This window comes from Buteo buteo, chromosome 12 (assembly GCF_964188355.1).
Source record: "Buteo buteo chromosome 12, bButBut1.hap1.1, whole genome shotgun sequence".
NCBI classification, from domain to species: Eukaryota; Metazoa; Chordata; class Aves; order Accipitriformes; family Accipitridae; genus Buteo; species Buteo buteo.
The window spans coordinates 32062513-32083026 of record NC_134182.1 but is presented as its reverse complement, the minus strand read 5'-3'; the positions used below and the strand labels follow the sequence as shown (position 1 = coordinate 32083026).

Below are 20514 nucleotides of genomic sequence, written 5' to 3'. Positions count from 1 at the left end.
AAGCCAGGTACAAATCAATTTTAGTCCAATTTCAGTTCCAAACGAAAAAGAAAGAATTGTACACAGTCACTCCCCAAAAAAGGTGAAGTGACCCTTCATACCAGCCAGCTGTTAAAAAAAAAAAAACAACAACAAAAAAACCCCAAAACCAAACCACCTTTCAAGTGCAGATCCACACATCATGTAAATATCCAAGAATGACAGAATGTGGCCCAATAGCCTTCTATTAATTCTCAAGTTTATTTACTGACAGCCATTAAATAAACAGTATGTGACACAAACAACCTTTCTGGAGAAAAGGCATTTAGTCTGGGTACAGCTGTCTCAAATTTGCTACTGTGACTTTGCTATGAATAATAGTTGGCATAATAGCCTAAACTGCCTCTGTTGTCTCACACAGGTAGGTTACACTTACCACGCTTAACCTGGACACATGACATTTTGGATGTATCTTCATTGCTGAAGAGGCAGAAAAGAACAAATAAGATGTATCTCACTGCTTCTGAGTCACGGCTCATACACAGGGAGGACCCAAGAAAGTAAACGTGAATCATCTCTTTACTCCTCCCAAGGGCACTTGGGCATACTTTAACTTAGTTACACTTAGTACACTTCACATTACTACCTGTATTTCTCCAAGTGCCTCTGTGGAGCTACAACTGTCATCTGCAAGAAACCACCTCACATATACTTCAGACCCTCAAATGCTCCCACTTCTTTTCTTGCTAATGGCAGAGGCTGCTGAGAGCGGCCTTGTTTTGAGGTAATGGTGGTGACAATCCCCAGTCTCTGGTATCAGAGGATCACTGACTAAATGGTGGTGGAGGAGCTCCCAGCCTCTTTTAGGAAACAGAAGAAGGTAGCAGGCAAAAGATGTGCTGCCACCGATTCCCAGGAGCCCCTGCTCCTTGACTAGGGTCCTTGCTTTAGTTTCCTTGCTTCAGCTATATGCCAGGACATTTAAAGAAGTCTAAAGTAAATATCTTTCCTGTCTGGTTGACAATGAGCCAGAAAAAACTATCCCCTGTGGAGGAATGAGGGAATATATAGGCTTCACGTATCACCAGTCTTTCCGGAGGCACAAACGTGTTCCTGCTGTATTGTCATCAGGCCTGCTACAGTCACAGGCTCTGTCCCTGGGGACAGGCTTGTACAGACATGTACGGCTGATGTGACTTAAGCACCTCCAACAAAGAGGAAAGCTCTCCTTCCTGATCTGCCTCCACAGCTGCGGAGCTCAGTAAGCCTCCACAGGCTATACAGCTGCAGGGATAGATGAGAACTGGATGGGGCTCCACAATAAAACATGTTTCTGCAAAGCAATGCAACTTGGATCACAAGAGCTTTAACAAACAAAAAAGTAGTGCATTCCACAAAAATACACGCGAACTGAAGAAAGCAGCTGCAGCTCACAGGAGGAAAAAGGCAAAGATCAAAACAAAACAAAGAATTCTTATGAGTCTTCTGAGAGGGAGGCATTTTCCTATTTCCTGAAATTTTAAAGTTTCAGTTTTGGCCAGCATAGAAGACATCCATTCAAATACTGAATATTCAACCTTATTTTGTTCTGACTCCTTATTGAAGAGCCCGTTAACATATAGAAAGTAAAGTGCAACATCGCTCAACATCTCTTCAGGAATGGCATTCACTTCCTATGTGAACAACAAAAATCATGAGATGTCCTTACACATACAATGTTTTTTGTAGCAGATAAAAACCATGAGGTTTCCATGTGGCATTGAAGCACCTTGAATTACCTAAAATAATAAAATTTAGTTGACAGCCTTCACAAACATTTTAAAAATATTTTATACGCTGCAAGACTTTTAATGCGTGCACACACACTCTCATTAGACGCATTCATATCCATATAAAATTTTTAGCAACACTATTTTCCTCACTTTTTAAAGTGCAGAATCTGATAAAATACTTTATTAGTGGAATTTGGAAATTGTTTCCCCACAGAATTTGTAGTCATAGAGGCACATGCTTGCACTACAGGTTAGAGTCCCTTTCAGATTAAATATGTTGGGATGAAAAAGAAGTCTTACAAACATCTCGGCCATCAAGTTGTACAGAAATGTGAAGCTCCATACTTGCTGGAATGGTTAGGGATGGCCTTACGCTCTCCCTTTTTTCCTCCCAGGACAATGGTAGGATCCAAGCTGCCCCCATCTCTCTGCTGCTCCTAAGAGCCTGAACGGAGTCCCAGCAAACTGGCTGTTCTGAAGCACAAACTCCAGGTAGAGATACTCAACACATCCAAAGAAAACTAAAGCAAATTTATTGCAGAGTTTTAAAACTGGTTGATCATTTTGCTAAAATAATTTTCTAAATTTTTGTGACAATAGCTGCAAAGGATCTGAAGCAAGGGCGAACTCCTGAGTATTTTGACTTCACAGCAGTTCTAGGATCCTGAGGACACTAGGATTCAGAAAGTGCCTCCACCTATTTTTGTTGCTGTTTTTTTAATGCCCTTCCCCATTCACTTTGTTCTCCAAACCTGTCCTTCCCTTTAACCCTTTCCATTTAAAAAAAGGTTTTCATATTTAAGATGCACGGGCTTACACTTACCCTTCTAATGAAAGTGAAATTGGACTGCAGTGAGCAGCAGAGTGTTGGGAGAAAAAGTGTAAGAACAGGACACAAACTGTAACAAGGAACAAAGGACCTTTTCAGGAAGGATGCTGGACCACCCTTTTTGATCAGTAGGGTTGACAAGACATGACTATAAAAGAGGTGGGCTACACAAAGGCTGCCAGGCTGGGCACAACATAGCACAGCCAGTCCTCAACATAGGAAAGTGAGGTCTTGAGTGTGCTTTAAAAATCCAGGATGTCATGACCTGGGGGATTTGCCCTGAGAGTACTAGCTGTGCTGCCCTACTATAGTGGCAGCCCTAAGGATGCCACCACAGGTGAAGAGCAGTAAAGGCCTCAAGCCTACCTCAAGATTCCTCCCCAGAAGTGACAAAGCATCCAACGGAGGGGTTTCTTTTCTTTGTTAAACACAGCAAGAATATAAGCACAGCCTAGGACTGTAATAGGGTACAGAAACCCTCTAAACATTCCTGTGAGGAGCTGAGACACTGTCCAAAGACCACGCTATGAGGCTCTGAACCCTGCACCCATTAGTGCCTTGAGATATGCTTTAAAACCACCACAGCAGCTTGATTCATCTTTCAAATCCCTCAAACTTCAATTAAAACATCCCCAGTGATGTTCACAAGACACTCAACAGTTAGACAGATATGGTATCCTGCAACTGCAAATAAGGACAGAAATATCTCAGCGACATGCTGCTCCCACTTCTGGCCTTAAAAATGTAGTTTATTTAAAGAGAACCGACTTCTCGCCTATCTTAGCAGTGGAAAGGCAGTGAAGTGCTATCGCATAGGAAACAGATCTTTTTTCATTTTGTGTTATCCAGATTTGTTGGTTATTGTTTATCCAAATAACATCAACTTGTAATGCTACAGCTCAGGCCACACCTAGGAAGTACATATTACTAAATTCAAGTCTCTAATGCCATTCCTAGAGAGTAGCAAGAGGAAGAATTTTGTGCTGTTACCTGTTTTGATGATAGTTGTTGGCTCTCCACCATGCAGGCTAGCCCTGCTGATTGAAGGGCCACTGATGTCTGTCCAATAAACCATCTTGTCCGTGCAATCGTAAGCAACTCCAATAACAACTTTGTCCTGTTGGTCAACAAGTAAGTTACATCAGCTTATGCTAAACAACAATTATTTGCCAGCAGTACTAGCTTATGGATCTAAGTCTTAAGCCTGAAAAAACAAAATTCTTGAGGAAAGCTGGGATACGGGGAGGACAGGCAGAAAAAAACAATTGAGCGACAGTCATTGTAGAATAGCTTAGAAAAATACTTTCAATCTTAAGTCCATTTTAACTAGCAGACACGGTTTACAATGATCTTATTTCAAAGAAGCGTTGTAGACATTAGTACTGGACAGTTGGTGTCAATTCTACAACTTCACCTGCATATCCATTTAAAGAAAGTTCATATTGTTATTTTACTGTTTTTCCTCATGTGCTTTTTTCTCTCATTCTTTCCTTTCAAGGAGGAATAATGACTTCTATCAAATCTGACTTGTGTTCTGTATATTCATCAACACATGCATTATGGCTGCATTTCAGCAGTGCTACCTACGGAGCATCATTTGACTCAAAAAGTTCTAGCAGAGTAAGTTTTTAAAATAAAAAATAGCTTAAAAAAATACTCCGTAAGTCATACTGCTGGAAAGAATATGGTCAGGGGCAAGGAACATATATATGCAATTTTCCAGGTAGAAGAAGGTAGGACTAGAGTTGAGTTAGAAGTTGAAACTTCTTCCTCCAGGCAAATGAAAGAGACTTTCAGGGTAAAACAGTAATTTCACATGGATTCCCAGGTCTATCACCTTTTCTCATTTGTATCTTGCAACTTCTTAGAAAGATGACCCAAAACCATGCATTAAAACAGATGCACTTATCTGCATACATTAATGCTGATGTTACATGAATGTAGGTTACAGAACAATCTGAACACCTCTATACTGCTAAACACTGTCACTTCACAAATACACAACACTGTGACAACGCAGAGTCAACACTGTTAGCAGAAACTGAAAGTTTCATTCTAATTAAAAGTTTTAATGAAGAGTTGCATCTTATCTCTTGGAAGCTCTTCCCTGAAGATACTTCTAATTAATTTCTTTAAGCTAGCTCAAGTAAATAATGCAACTAGCTGACAAGGCCATTCTGCACACAGTATTTTACTTTATATTTACATTATTGCAGCAGCACTTTAGACATGAGACAAAAGCTTGACTGCACATGGAGGAGGAGGAAGGAGGAAAGAGGAGGGAGGAGGAAGGAGGAAAGAGGAGGGAGGAGGAAGGAGGAAAGAGGAGGGAGGAGGAAGGAGGAAAGAGGAGGGAGGAGGAAGGAGGAAAGAGGAGGGAGGAGGAAGGAGGAAAGAGGAGGGAGGAGGAAGGAGGAAAGAGGAGGGAGGAGGAAGGAGGAGGAAGAAGAAAATTAATCTATACATATCTGTAGCCAAGAAGTGCAGAGAATTGATTGAAAAACAGGAGGAGATTAAGACTTAGGCAAACACTTTGAGGGAGTAAGAGAGAAAAAAAGGGCCTCTCCACATACTGTTCTTGTAGGTCTCCTAGACTTTTATACCAGAGTCAGAAAGCCAATGGAAGTGTGAGTATAGGAGTGTCTATATGATGAGCTGTTGGAGGCATGTGAGATCACAAATACTAAGGTTTTGTCTTATGAGGTATTCTTTAAAGGCAAATCATTTTTTCTACAGGTTAGTTTTAGGCTTTTTGACTAGTCAGGTCAGGAATTTTCAGTGACAAAGTGATGGGGTACTGAAATCCTAATCAAGAGTAGAAATTGTGTTTGGAACTTAAATTATCAAATCACATAGACAAACACTCTCACTTTCATCTTTGTCACAAGTCTTCTAAAACACATGGACTTAGTACAGTAGGTTACTTACTGGAATATGCAAGAGTGCTTTTGCACCATTTTTCTTCATATTGTTTCCCTCTAGTGGGACATGTTCAATTTTACCACTTTGGGCAAAAAGCAAGTGTGTTCCTGGTGGCAGAGGTACAGTATCTGGTCGAACAGAGGGCCCAATAACAACAGGAGGAGCAGCTGTACTCAGACCTTGTTAATAGAGAAGGAAAGAGATGGGGGAAAAATTAGCTTATGTACAGCATAACAAGGCTCCTTGTTATTTGCAGAGACACAATTACAGTCAGACTTCTTAGAAGGAAACAGCCCTATAAGCAGACACTAATAACTATAATCAGATGCAGAAAGCTTCTGAATTTTTCCCCTTGGCTGTCAAAGAAGGAGCAATTGACATAATAGGTCTTTTCATGTTCAGCTCTGTAATTGCTCTTTCCTTCAAATGTTTAGAGAAGCCTATCTTATTTTGCAGCTGAAGTGAGGAAGATGTACGAAGGAACATCCTTCACTTCCTGAGGCAAGGCAGTTACCACACATTCAGATTTGCCACAGTTACCAGAGGGCAGAAACTATAGAGGCCCCTCACAGTTTCAAGGAAGGGAAGAAGTTAGAAAACCATCTTCTTATTCAGAGGCTCACCACAGTTGTCCAGACACTCTGGCTGGAGGAAAAGTGTATGCTAGAGTTACCAAAGGGCTGCAGCACAAGGCGTATTGTCACTGGGACAGCAAAGACCTGCATTGTTCCAAGTCAGTGCTGTATCTCAGGGGCATGACTAAGCCCCACATTTGGGAGACAGTGCACTTGGGTGGAGAGACACCCACAAGAAACAAATGCTTCAGCCGCTTACATGGTGGTCGAACTCCTGGGCCACTTCTGGTGCCATCAATCTCATTTCCATCCCTATCCACGCACCAACAATATCCACTGCTAGCATGGCACTGAGTGGGTAGGTAATTTCCATGTTCATCACACTGGGGAATGAAGTGACCAACTCTTATCTCCCTTGGGAAGAAAGTGCCTCCACTTCCAAGAGCTACTTCTCGTTCACGCTGGCATTTGGTCTTTTCCACTTCTGTGAAAAAAAATACAGACCAGTGAATATTTCTGTTTAAACTAATAACTGTGTTCCATTAACAGTTAACATACGCTGATCGCTTATAATGCAAGTTGTCTTACTGCTGGAGGAACATGGCACTGTCACAAACCTTGAAGGCATATGCCTTCAGTGCACCTTCAGGAATAATCTGCCTTATGTAAATGTGACACATTTGCCTTAAACTTACATCATTTTATCTTTTGCTGTCTAGTTTAAAACAGAACAAACAGGCCCCCTGCAGCTTCCTACATTGAAGGGTCATAAAAAGAAGCTGGAAAAGACTGTCATTCTCCATGAGGCACATTAGCAAGAACATTCTGTCCAACTTGTGAAACCCATGTCTACTTATTTGGCAATTATCCATGTCCCTTAAAATGCGACTAATTAGCCAGGCCATACAGCGGATAAAGGTTTTCTGTAATGCTCAAAGTCAAGCTTCTCTTCAGAGCCACAACAGAAAACCACAACATGAGGCAGATGCTGAGTTCCCTACATCAGTGAAACAACTCATTGCTTTGATGTATATTAGGTTTTTAGCATTTGGTTATCAAGTTTGAACACTGATTTGATACTTTTGGACCTAAGAAAGGAACTGCAGGGACAGATTGTCCAGTCCCTGGTAAAGTGCGTAAGTAAGACTACACAGAAAACAGGACTATTACTACGTACACAGAGAAACATATGATGCACAATGGCTACACCACACACATATGTATTACTGTAGAGATTACAGAGGAAAGACTAACTTCCTAGATTATCAGGAGATTCAGGGATTTGGTTCTTCTGGTTTCAATTTTACAGAACAGTCTGGACTAAAACATACATCTTATGGTATTACCTGTCATGCAATAAGGAATGTCATCTGGATCAATATATCCTTCTAGATGCCAAACAACATAATGAAATTAAAGAATACCATTAAAATAATCTTTTTCTTCTCTAGACAAAGAAATCTGGCTTAGTTTTACCTTACACTTGAGACCCCTTAAGGGTTCTGTGCATTGTGAGAGGAAGAGCTCTAATCTTTTTCCTGTCAATGATTTCTACAGACAGTTAGAAATACTTACCACAAACTGCCAGCACAGGCTAAAACATTACACTTACATTTACTCCTTCCTTGTTTTTACATTGCCTGGTGGACAGCATTAGCTATGTGTGGCTCAGACTAGACCCTGCCCAGCTGAACAAAAAGCTAATCCCATGTGCCCAAAGCCTAGTGTGATGTAAATCACACAAATAAAAGAAAAAAGGGTAGTTTTTTATTATTTAAACTAGTTATGCAAGCAAAAGCTTTGGACAAGTTTCATGCACCTGGACACAATTAGAGAAATATAAATGTCCGGAGAACAGCTTACTCTAAACAACTGAAATATTTGGCATCAACTTTAATGTGGGTGGTAGAGAGCCTTGAATCAACCTACAAAACCAGACCCTGAAGGAAAGCCTCCATTATCTATTTCAAATTTTGTTTGCATGTATTCAATGCACTATGCAGGTAAAAGAAAAGTTGATTCCAGCAACTGGATAGTTTTGCCACACTTTTTTTTTTTTTTAAGCTCTAATTATATGCACCACTCATGTGAGAAAGCAGTGGAAATACACAGTATTGGTAAACTGACTCACCCTGCTTTCGTTCATTGCAGAACAAAAGCTTCATTGCATTCATGTCATCTTTGAAAGACACTATTAGCTCCTCCTCAGTGGGATATAAAAACAAATGTAGAAGCCGGTTGCTTTTCCTTCCCATGTGAAACTCCCAGAAGTAGAGAATATCCAAAAGCTTACAATTTTTTAAATCAATAGACTAGATCAATTTTATGAAAATGAGCTAGCAAATATGAATTATACAAAGGATTGTGTATACACTCCCAGATAGGACCCAGCTGTTATACATAAAATATTTTAGTATTATTGGTAACGTGAAATACCAATGTCTGTTCTAATTTGAAGACAATGTTCACATTTATATCTGCAGATTTTATACAGGAATACTGATGGAATTTTTGAAGAGCAGTTACATTGCAATGATCAAGACCTATCTCACAAATGGCTTGCTTATGCAATTAGCCCCACTAAAGTCAAGAGACTAGTCAAGTTAATTTTCAAAATTAGTACTTAGTTTCTAGAAGTCAGAGAATATGATTTGTTCTTTCTATAAAATCCCATCAACACTGATTTTTCAGTTGCATAAAAAGACATCAAATACCCTATTCCCACTCACTTTTAGAAGTAACCATTTATTTTACTGCTTCCATGCTCCTGAAAGTCTCTTATATTTGTGATAAACTTTTCTGACAGTATCAAGTGCGATAAGTAATCTATGTTAAAGAAACATTCTGAAAGGAAATAAAACCAGTGTTACCATGTTCATCTGTGCTGACAGAATCATTTTAACCTGTCTTTCAACATTAAACTCATTTCAATTCGCTAACATGAATTTAGCCAATATTAAAATTCATAAACCAAAACTAGCCCCTAAAGTAGTTGTGAAAGTCCAAACCAGGCACTTGGAATCCATAGTGTAGTTTTTCTTTCCTTATCTCTGAATCATGAGCAGGATTACTGTGCTTACAGTTTAGAGACACCTAAAGAAAAGTGAGCTGAATCCCAAGTCCAGTGTTGCAGGCTATACAGAAAGGAAGGCACAATAATCTTAGATACAGATGACAGCTGGTTGGGATAAATAGTCTGCTTTTCAGAGGTTTTTACCATTCTTGAAATCCATATTTGAAAGCTAAGCCAAATGATCATGTCAATGAGAAAAATGGTATACACTAGGGTTAGTTCATACTGCCAGGGATGAAACAAACAGTAAGAGCAAGACCCGGGTAATCTTCAGTGATGCAGGAAAGTTGGAGTGGCAACAGGCTTTTATTAACAGCAGGACTAAGTTTCAATGTTTTTTCAGTACCTATGTTTAAACATTACTGATTAGCCATTGTTATAAAATTGAGTAAAAATTCATTCTCACTGCTTTTGGATGCAGTCGATGCTTGGCTTATGAAGGTAATACACTGACCTAATAGCTTTGTCTTTCCCTATGGCACTCTACTTATGCCTACAGGACACTATCATTTGCGAAACAAAACACCATACTGTGGGCTACCTTAATTTGATAAATGATTAAACACTGAAAAATCACCTGAGTCCATAGACAAATGTCATGAAGTAGTGGTATTTCTAATAAGTTCCCGTATTACCTTAGTCCTGGTTTTAAATTTCCTTATTAAGAAATTTAATTCCTTTATTAGGATTCCAGAGGGAAATACACAACCATAGGCTGCATCACTTGTGAAAGAGAAATAGGCCACAAAACAAGAGAAGGACAGGACTTCATCACTAGGCAAACTGAGCTCATTAAAGTCAAGAAGTGATTCGCACAGTCAAATGGGAATTTACACTTCTTGGAATACACAGTGTAGACCAGCCTCTAAAGATAGACTTATCTTGGAAACCACAACCAAAAAAAGCTATCAGCAGATAACTGTGAGCAGATAAGCTGCCAGCACACAGCTCAGTGCTGTAGGGATTGTAAGGAATTCAGCATATACACGGGGAACACTGCACAGGTATAGAGAATTGACATGGGACTGGGGAGATGATTCAAGGCACAATGGGTCCAGCTCTGGTAACCACAGTTCAAAAGGACAGTAAAAAATTGAACCAGTGTACAAAAGAGAGCTCCTAAGAGAGAAGCTGTAGTGCTGAACAGAGATCAAAGGCCTGATGAAGATGTTCCGCGGACCACCGTACACACAAGTCAGACTAGACACGTAGAAAGAACAGTGCATCCTGAACTCAAGCTAAATGTATACCCTTCCTCAGAAAAATAAATTTGTATTTAATGTTTTAAACATATTTTTTTCAGTTGTTTCATAAACTACTAGTAGCAATCTGGAATTTAAGTCACTGAAATATATCATGGAACTTGAAAAAATGAAATGGAAATAGCATGGATATGGAAAATAGGCCAGATGAAAAACATACATGTACATATTTCCCACATAAGTGAAGAAACAAACAGAATGGGGACCCCCCCTCAAAGCCATATACAAACATTCAAAGTCTTTTTTTGGTCATAAAGGAAAGCTCTTGCAGCAGCACTGCAGAAAATGATTTATGGACTTTTCCAAAAAAAGATGGAGGCTGAGAAAACAGGGTGAGAGACAGAGAAGTATGGGACTTCTTCCCTTCCATTTTGCATGAGGGATTACAGTCTGATACACTAAACCAAATTCAATTAGTTCTGCAACAGCATTCAAAAATTTTTAAAGATCTGATATAACTACTCAGGTTTTCATTCACAAGCTAAAGACAGAAGTGATTTAAAACTGTGTCCAGAATCAGTATGTAATCAAAGAGTACTCTTCAATTTCCTATGTGGATCACTTTATTCCCCACATATCACACAGAGTTATACTGACATTTTTAATTGCTGTTCTCAGACATTGCCAAAAAAAGAAGAGGAAAAAAAACCAAAACAAAGCAACACACTTCCCTTTGTCCCTTCGTTTTCCTTTGTAATCCTTCACTTACAGTGTTGCCCTGGTAAGAGCATTTCTCATGTGAAACGGATTGTATACAGAGGACCAGCGAATGGCTCTTAAGGGTCAGACCCCTAGTTCCAAGAATCTACATTTGTTTCTGTTTAGTAAACAGTGTCTGGGGTCTGCAGGGGTTGAAACACTCAGACATCTGTTTTTTTGAAATGGAAAAATGAAGCGTGAGGAAATAATGAAGTACAGACTTTCTTAATAGCTGTGAGCAGTGGGACATTCCAGCATCATTAACTCTTTCATTAACCTGCTGGTTCAGTCCTACAGACACTCCCTTGTGTATGACTCAAATCCATTTTACTAAGTCCACTTGTTTCAAGAGCTGCTGTTCAGCAGTGGTAAGATTCAACAGTAGGTTCCATATAGTAATAAAGACACCAAACAAGCAAGCAATTGTACACGGGGTTCGGAAAAGGGTACAGCAAAAAGAACTGAGCATTCGGATAAATGAAACTTTTCATGCTATTAACAACCAGAAAAGACTTCAGTGACTTGACTGAGGCTAATTAGATCAAAACCTTAGTGGGTAAAAAGGGGAAGAAAGGGTCCCTCATTACAGCTGAATACAATACAGCCTCATCTGAAATCTCCATTCTGAAGCAACTTACTTTACAAATTGGGTGCTAAAGTAAACTAAGCTGCAGAAAGTATATTTTGATTCTATCTCCTGCCAATGATTAACTGTTGGATATATCCATTTTAAAAGTACTAAGGCTTTAGCAACAGATGACAGGCAGCTATTGTTCTATTAACTCTCTAAGAAGGGAGGAGTAGCTAAGTTTGTTGTAAATGCTGCCATTGCTGCAGACTAGCAGAGCAATACAGATACTCTGTACTTCAGTCAGGGTTCAGCAAGTGAGACTTCCTATCTACACAGATTTTTTCTGCTCCGAGCATTTAATGAACAGAGCCAGTTGATCCAAGTGTTTCTAAAGCACGTCTTCTTCTGTTAGTACAAAACAGTATAATAAAAATCACAGAGGCATATATGAAGACTAACAAAACCTGGTAGATTCTCATCTACTAAAACAGTAGATACAACAAAACTCTCCAAAATATTTTGTTACTACCATTAAAGCTGTGACATGAAAAGATCCATATTCAAGATACAATTGTGTTGAGTATGGACAGTCAAGAAGTATACAGGATAAGCAGCAAAAAATAACATAAAGCTACTACAAAATAGTATACTCTGCTAAGCAGTTCAGTAAACACACTAACCACTGCATGTGAAAAGGTGTTGCTCTTAACAAAAAAACCCAAACACTTAAGTATGCTATCACATATACTCAGAAGAAATTAATTGTGTCCTGGTAATAAAGTTAATTGGTTGAATTCCAGTAACAGTCTACCAAACCATCTGTTTCAGCTACAAAGGGGATATGCCAGACATGAAAGGAATTTTTCTGCCTCTACAATTCTGCCTGAAAAACTGGAAGCTTTAAGGTTCAATTTTGCTTCAAGTTATTCACATCAAGTTTCTCCTCTAGGAGGAATAATCCTGGTTTTATCAGCAGGTTGGTTGGCTAAATATTTTGACACAGGCCAGAAACACTAGGTAGTTCTTCATTCATACAGCATTAAAGTGAAAATTCACATGGGCATTCATGCATGAAAAGTAAGTTAAAAATAATATTGAAAGACTGACAAAGTAGCAAAAGCTTCAGAATTAACCATGGCAAAACCTCCTACAATCTACTTATGATAGAAAAGTCTACAAACACTGGGTAATTTGACACGCGTTGTTGAGCACATGATGAAGAGTCATGTAAATATGATTTAAAACCAGAAACAACCTTGGGTTTATGCCATTCCTATAAACACACCTTTGCCTTTTTTGTTTTAAAACACGAGTATCCAATTGTGCAAAAAAAGTCAGAAATTCAGAATTAGGTAATATAGTCGCAAAAGAAAAATATTAGGTTTCAGCAATGCATCATGTAGTAATATTGTGCCATGCAGGCAAAAACTTTTAAGCCAGCACACCCACTATTAAAAAAACCCTCAATTTTGAATCATCAAATACTTTGGACATCATTAAGACCACAGTGCAGAAGCTGAATTATGAAGAGCCTTCTGCCTCAGTCATAGTGTTTCTTGCTTTCTTTCCCTTCGGCCCTATGCCTTTCTTACTCTTGGCTGCACAGTTTGAGTTTCAGTCTGTTGAGAGGTGCAGGGTCTTTTGCCCAACAGCAAGAATCTTAGAAGCAGGAGAACTGGGTTTGAATATAGTCAGAAATCAGGCTTTATTTCCTAGATGAAAATATTCACTGTTCTGCAAAACCTGGATGCTGTCCCATAGGTTTGCTGTGCTTTTGAATTAAAGTAACCATAACAACGCTACTTTGCACTTCAGTGTTCCTTACTACTTTTTTTTTTTTAAGGATGCCTTCAAGATCAGGAATTTTATACTTTAAGACCCGAAGTACAATGCAAGAACAGAAGTGTGGCAGGGTAAAGAACTTCCTGCTAAATAAGAGAACAAGCTGGGTAAATACAGAAACAACTAAGTGCTAGTTAGAAACTGGAGTTAGTATTTCTGGACTCTTGCTGGCTATACATGGCGTGTAGGCATCTAGATCCCACTGCAGACAACAGTGCAGGTACTTTGGTCTCATCCTTCACTTTTCTCCTGTAATTGTTGCATTTCATTTACATTGCCAACAGTTCCAGATATTTTATGATAAGTGACTACTGTGTATGCAAATCAAATCAATCTGTGGTCAAACCTTTACATAAGGCGACTCCAAAAGATAGTATCAGCTTGGGGCTGAGAACTGCTGAGGATAGAACAAACAAAACATAGAAGTGGACACTGAACAGGGTATCGTGGAAAAGTGATAATAGTCAAGATACAGATTTTGACGCAAACTTGGTGACATTCAAAACTTGAAAGACCTGAGAAAGAATAAAGACCCAAGAAAGAATAAAGACCCTAATAAAACAATACACAATTTGTTCCAGAGAGGTACCAAATTAACATATATCCTCCAATTCCTAAACTATATTTCTGGTCCAGCTTTCAAGGACTATAAAATTTTACCTCCTAACACACACCGGAAACCATCCCCACGATAACCTGCCTTACACTGGCAGCTGAAGGATCCAGGAGTGTTGTAGCAGAAAGCATCCGGATGACAGCGGCCCTGCTGACACTCATCTACATCTGTAAAAGAGAAGATCAATCTCAGGTAACTGTTCCTCCTGATGGACAAATCAGAGTGATGAATTAAAGTGCAAACCTGCCATATTACTTTCAGGCTCCTATTTTAGGATATCTGATTAGACTTAGAGAGAGACCTTTGGAAGAACATCTATACAGAAATACAAAGGAGAAAAAAAAAAAGCATGCTTGTATTTTAGGTTCTGCCTCTCAAATCCCTGCACTCTGCTATTCTGATAGGTAACTAGCATTATTAACTCGCACAGTGTTTTAGAAATATATGCCCATGTTTCTCAAGAAAAAGACTTAGCACAGCAAGAGAAGTAGGATTTGGCCAGCAATGTTTCCAACATGTCATTAGGTAAAGATGTTCCCCCACTGCACTCCAATTGACATGAGACAGAATATAACTTTATTTACATAGTCTGAGAATCATGTCTCACCACCTTAGTAATATAAATGAATACAGTGCAAACAATTCTAGCAGATGAAGATCTGGTCTGCTAACTGCAACTACTGCCATTTCTGCACTTACCTCTTCTTGGACCTTCTGTAGCTCAAATACTGAAGAGTGAATTCAAAAGTGAGGTAAGGAAAGGACAAAAGCTTAATGCAATGCCTGCCTGAGGGACTTAAACTATGAAGTTTCCTACTTTAAATCACAAGTAACTACAGGACATTGCAATGACCAGCCAAGTCATGCAATAAAGAGTATAAAAACGCCACAATAAATGGTGCTACCCACCCTCACAGGCACGCCCATCTCCAGAGAAGCCAGGGAGGCATGTGCAGATGTAGGCGGACCCTCCGGTGTACACACACTGAGCGCGCTGAGGAATGTCACAACTGTGTGTGCCTGTCTGGCAGTGGTTTACAACATATTCAACAGCTGCAGGTTAGATGTACAAGAGAGATGAAAATTTGAATTTTCCTCCATAAAGTCTGAAGCTCATAATAGGTTTATAGGGAGAGAAGAACAGCTGTGAAAGCATACAGAAGAGAAACGAAACAAGGAAACCGAGTTTTTTTGTTTGGGGATTGGGATTTTTTTTGCCAAGATCTCCCCTTTCACTGGTGTTAAATCTTCTTAATAATGTTTTACAAGGAACTCACTGTCCTTGGCACCTCACAGATGTTTGTTAATATAGAACAGGGCAGAAAGGCTACCACAGTGACAGATACTAATATCCATGACAGTTTTGTTTATAAAAAGGAGTTCTGAATGAAGAAATGTAAGGCATCTCAGAGAGGTACCTCACATGTTAGCTAAGTGGCCAGTTCACTGCACTGGGAATTATTAGATATCCCACTACACTAACCGAGCACTGACCCAGGGCTGTTGTCACTTGGCAACAGATAGGAGCTGTGACTCACTCAATAGGAGATAAACACATTTGTCAACTATTGGAGACATTTTTGACCAACAGTGGAAGCTGGGACCAGTCCTGCAGCTTTTCTTAACTTTCTCATTGTTGACAGCAGTGACTCTGAAGGCATTGCAGTGACTCTGAAGGCTTTACACACAGATTATTTTAGGTAGTTGCTGGAGCCCTGCCTATGCTTACGTGTTAGGTCAGAGAAGAGGAAAGGAAACCATGGTATTTAAAATAGGAAGAGGCAAAATACTACAAAAATTTTGGGCCTAGAAATACGGGACTTTGCAGTGTGTACATCTATGAACAGACTTGAGCTGCTGTAGCAGAGCATCCACTGAGGCTTTCTTTACACAGTTCTTATGAGGAACTGACAGGGGACCAAGACAAGACTCTACAATGCTCCTTTCATCACACTACACAGATGGAAATTACCACAGTATCAGCATGGAAACAACAAAAAATCTGCCATCAGAGCCAGATCTGAAAACAGCTGTTTTCTCCATTTCTCTGGAGATGACATCATTGTTAGAATCATTTATATCTGTTCTGTTTGATGAAGTCAGTTTTAGATTACAAAATAATCTATTCAGAACTGCATTATAAATGCATAAGATTTGGGGTTGGAGCTCAAAGGGAGTCCCCACGTCCTCCTATTCCTCAGCCTACAAATAGGAGAACAGGATTTATTTACAACTCTCTTCTAAAGCTATCCAGTGAGTCACATAGCTGGTATGAAAAAGCTGCAGTTCCAGAAAAGCTGAGTCAATGCTGGTATCCCAGAGCAACCTGCAAAAGCACAAAGAGGGTAGCTGTTGCCCCTTCTGGGGTTCAATTTGTCTGTGGGTTATAAAATCCTCCCCTGTGGAAAGGGGAACAAGATTACCATGACATTCATTTTCAGTCTGTTGGGAAACTAGAGTTCGTCTTCCCTCTCTTCAGTCTTACAGACACAAGGTTTGTTTTTGATTGAAGGAAGGGATCAAACTGAAGTCCTTCAAGCTGGGCAAGGAATTACTTAGCACTTGTTAGAAATGCGACACAACAGCTTCATGGGAAAGTGGTAGAGTGAAGCCAGTGAGGTCATGGCTGGAGGGAAGAACATTCCCTTTCAGGTCCAAGTGACAAAAGGGCAACGGTGGACATAATGGAAAGAACACAAAGCCACTCTTTCACATCTCACCCTATCCCTTCCAGTGTCCTGGTAGAAGTTGCTTTTTGCAACTGTTCTGCAACAAAGGAGAGACTTAAGGTGCACTGTGAGCAGACATGAATGGTAATTCTTACTGGAGCAGAGAAATGGGGCTTGTGATGGAAGGTAATACGCAGCATGCAAAGTCACACACTTAAGGGAAGTAATGCAACTTTCTGCTATAAGATGAAGGCTCCTCAGCCTTAGCTGAAGAACAGTCTTGGCTGTAATGAGGAAAGACCTGAATGCATTAGCTCAAAGAGTAACTAATCTTCCACCACAAAGCAGTCATGACAGAAGCAAACATAATCCTCAGCTGTTATCTGTTATTTCCAAAAGAAACAGGAACTGGTCCAACCATACTGGAAGAGAGTGTATAGGTTTTCTCAGTACAGATTACTGTCAGGTTGCAAAGACAAAAAATCTAAATAATAAAAAAAAATAATCTAATCTATATCCTATCTTGACAGTTGTGTCTCTAGCAGTAGAGTCATTACCCCTCTTCTATCTGCCGTTTGTAGATTTTTTTATTTAGCTTTTGCAATTTGCAAGATAAATGACACCCAAAAGAATCAGCTTAATGCTCTTCAGAGTAAAGCTCATGGTTTTTCTTTCTTTATGGAAAAATTACTTTCAATACATATCCCACATAATCATCTTGCAACTCTGCCCACTACCAAATGGAATTTCTACAACTTTAGCGAAAAACAAAACAAACAGGAAAAAATATGCCTCCTTAGGACAACCTTAGTCCAGTGAGTATAGGTTAACTCAGGCTTCCTCCAGAAAAAAAAGTTTTTAAATTAAATAAAAATAACTAATTCAGTGACAACTACTGAATTTTAAGTTTTAATGGTCCATTAACAAACCAGCTAGATTTCCTCCAAATCTCAAAGATTTTAACAGTGAAATGATCTGTAGTTATAATTCCTTTTCAGCACGATTAACTACCACTTCAGAATACCCTCCAATAGCCAAGACACACTGGTTTAGAGCTGTGCACTGCCTTGTCCAAGGGATGAACCTGTAACTAAAATCTAATCTGTTAAATCTAATTCTGGATTGGATATAAGAAAGAAAACCCAAATCCCCCAAAAGCCAAAGCGCAGCACTACAGAAAATGCAGGAAAAGCCCTACCTCATCTTGAAAGTGAGATGCTGTGAAATACTAACACAATAACTCCTCACTTTAATTTTTCTTCTTTTACAGATTTGAATTTTACTTCCATGTGAAATCTACAGCTAAATAATGGTACAGAAAGGACAGAAGCATTCAATAATCATTTCCGCTTTCTATTTGGAAACATTCTGAGTGGGAATTTTTATGAGATGGAAAAAAAGTACTTTAGGCACGTTCTTCAGTTACCTAATGGATTGTAATTACTAACTGCAGCATGAACTCCTAAATTCAACTCATGTTAGAAGTCAGCACAGATCCTTGAAGCTCTGTTTTCTGTCTCTGTGAGATGAATCACAGTCTGAAAGCCAGTGGGCAGTGCTTTTAAGAAATGTGAAACTCACCAACACAAGTCTGCCCGTCTGCTGCAAACTGGTATCCTTCAACACACTCACAGCGGTAGGTTCCTGGCTGGTTATTGCAGACTGCATTGCTGCCACATAGAGCTGGTTGCTCTGAACATTCATCAATGTCTAGAATATTATAAGGATTACAGTTATTACAAAGATGCATTTAATACTGATGCCAGAAAAACAGAAACTGTGCAACCATTGAATAAAACCATACCTCTTAAGAGGTGTTAGTAACCTGAAATTAAGTTTTCAGGTAACTGTGTCCTCAGCTAATCTGCACCAAAAAAAACCAGAATAAGTTCTATAATGGAATAATAAGGGGAAGGGACAAGAAATCAATGAGGAAGGAGGAGCCATTGAGAAAGAAAATGCAGTCTACAAGGTGATCAGAAGCAGTGACGACTACTGGGGGAGCATGAACTTTAGCAAAGACTTCTCCTTTCATTATCCATATATATCTCTAATCCACTGCTGCTCAAGTCACAGCACCAGAGGAGTAGAAGGGACAGTGTGATGCTGTTATTTTAATTTGCAAGTTGATTTAAGGGTTGGAGTGGGGGGAAGGGTTGTGCTTTGGTTTTTTTTTATTTTAAAAAAACCAACTCAGTTAACTAATAGGGACGATGCATGTTTCATTAATACACACTTTCACCTCTTGAAAACAAGTATTTGTGCTGTGATTTGATTATAAAACAAAACCCAGATACATTAAGAATACAGAGCTGGATGGAGCTGGGAAATAAAAGTCTCCTTGAACAGAAGGGATTTTCAAAGCAGATCCTGAAAGAGATTATTTCAATGGGTTCCACATATCTGTGCTCTGTACACATGTGCATATGCCATTCCTCATCTCCCTCAAGAACTTTTAAGCTAGCTGACTCATTTTAACCAGAACTTGCATTACAGTAAATTTCTCACAGCTAAGTTCCCACAGGTTTTATGAAAAGAGGAGCTGGGTAGGAAAGACGCTTTGCAAGCTAGCAAAACATATCCAAATTTGACCCTTCAAGACAGTCAAACTTGCTTACTTTGATTATTGAGATACGTCAGCTACCCCAGCATGCCTCTAACCTGTCCTTCCCCAAACCAGCCTCTCAGGACAGTTCATTTTGCTGGAATGGCTAGTCCTGAGGATCAATACATCCCAAGTAAACCAAATTCTACATTAGCTGTAATTTTGTAATTAAAGTTTTCTGATACCATAACAAACGTTTCCATCTCCACGGAAGCCAACTGAACATTCACAGAAGAAACGATTTCCAGTTCCTGGACGACATATCGCATTGGTGTCACAGTTATGGGTACCAGTGTAGCAAGGATTCCGGTTAATATCAGCAGAACCATCTGACAAGAGAGACCATATTTAGCCATGATGACCCTATCCAAGTAATAGCACTCAGCTAAGGCCCAGAAGGAGGTTGCTTGTAGAGCACATGAAACAAGGAAAGAGAATACTTTTTGCACCAGGAAAAAGGGGACTTGCAGGTGATATGCAGGACATGAATCTCAGACATGGCAATAGCACCTGTATTGCTTGTTACTTGTGCAAATGACTGCCAAGTTTAAAAAATAGACAAGCCACAAAAACTTCTCTAAAGAGCAAGACTGACAAAGATAATGCATCTTCCAGCCACTAACATTAGACCCAAAATGTCATTCTTAACAGCTTGGTTTGTTCATTTTAATTAGTAGAGCTTTATCTTTGTAACAAACAACAGTGAGAACAGTCTTTTCTTGTACTCATCTGGTGTGCATTTTCAAATTGCTCCTCTGCTTTTTTTCTGATTTTAGTGCAAACAGACAAACTTGGACAGATCATCCAAAAAAAATACACTTCGTAGGCTGCCTACCTTCCAAAGATAAAATGCCATGTTTCAAGATAAATTATAGAAACTAGCTGTTTCAATAGCAAATCTTATTCCCCTCTTTTGCCCTTTGCTCTGACAATACAAAAAATGTTCATTAACAGAGGAACTATAAATTATGTAAAGATAAACTATCTCAGAGGCAATAGATTCAAGGTGGTATACTGATAGTACTTCAAGGAATTAGACACAAACTCTGCTAAATTTCAAGAGGAGATAATCACTTAAATACCCTTCCCCATGTGAAAAT

At 39.3% G+C, this 20514-nt stretch overlaps 1 protein-coding gene across 3 annotated transcripts in view; it reads right to left on the bottom strand.

The window, feature by feature from the left end:
* The window catches only part of NID1 (nidogen 1), a 46890-nt gene that overhangs the window by 9877 nt on the left and 16499 nt on the right, over positions 1 to 20514 (bottom strand). The window contains exons 9-15 of one of the 3 annotated variants that reach the window (XM_075043228.1): positions 19600 to 19743; positions 18391 to 18519; positions 15050 to 15193; positions 14185 to 14307; positions 6337 to 6561; positions 5509 to 5681; positions 3571 to 3697 (exon numbers count right to left, since the gene is read on the bottom strand). In XM_075043228.1, the coding sequence (XP_074899329.1) occupies positions 3571 to 3697; positions 5509 to 5681; positions 6337 to 6561; positions 14185 to 14307; positions 15050 to 15193; positions 18391 to 18519; positions 19600 to 19743 (1065 nt within the window). The remainder of the gene's footprint in view (positions 1 to 3570; positions 3698 to 5508; positions 5682 to 6336; positions 6562 to 14184; positions 14308 to 15049; positions 15194 to 18390; positions 18520 to 19599; positions 19744 to 20514) is intronic. The other 2 variants (XM_075043229.1, XM_075043230.1) reach the window with 2 other exon arrangements.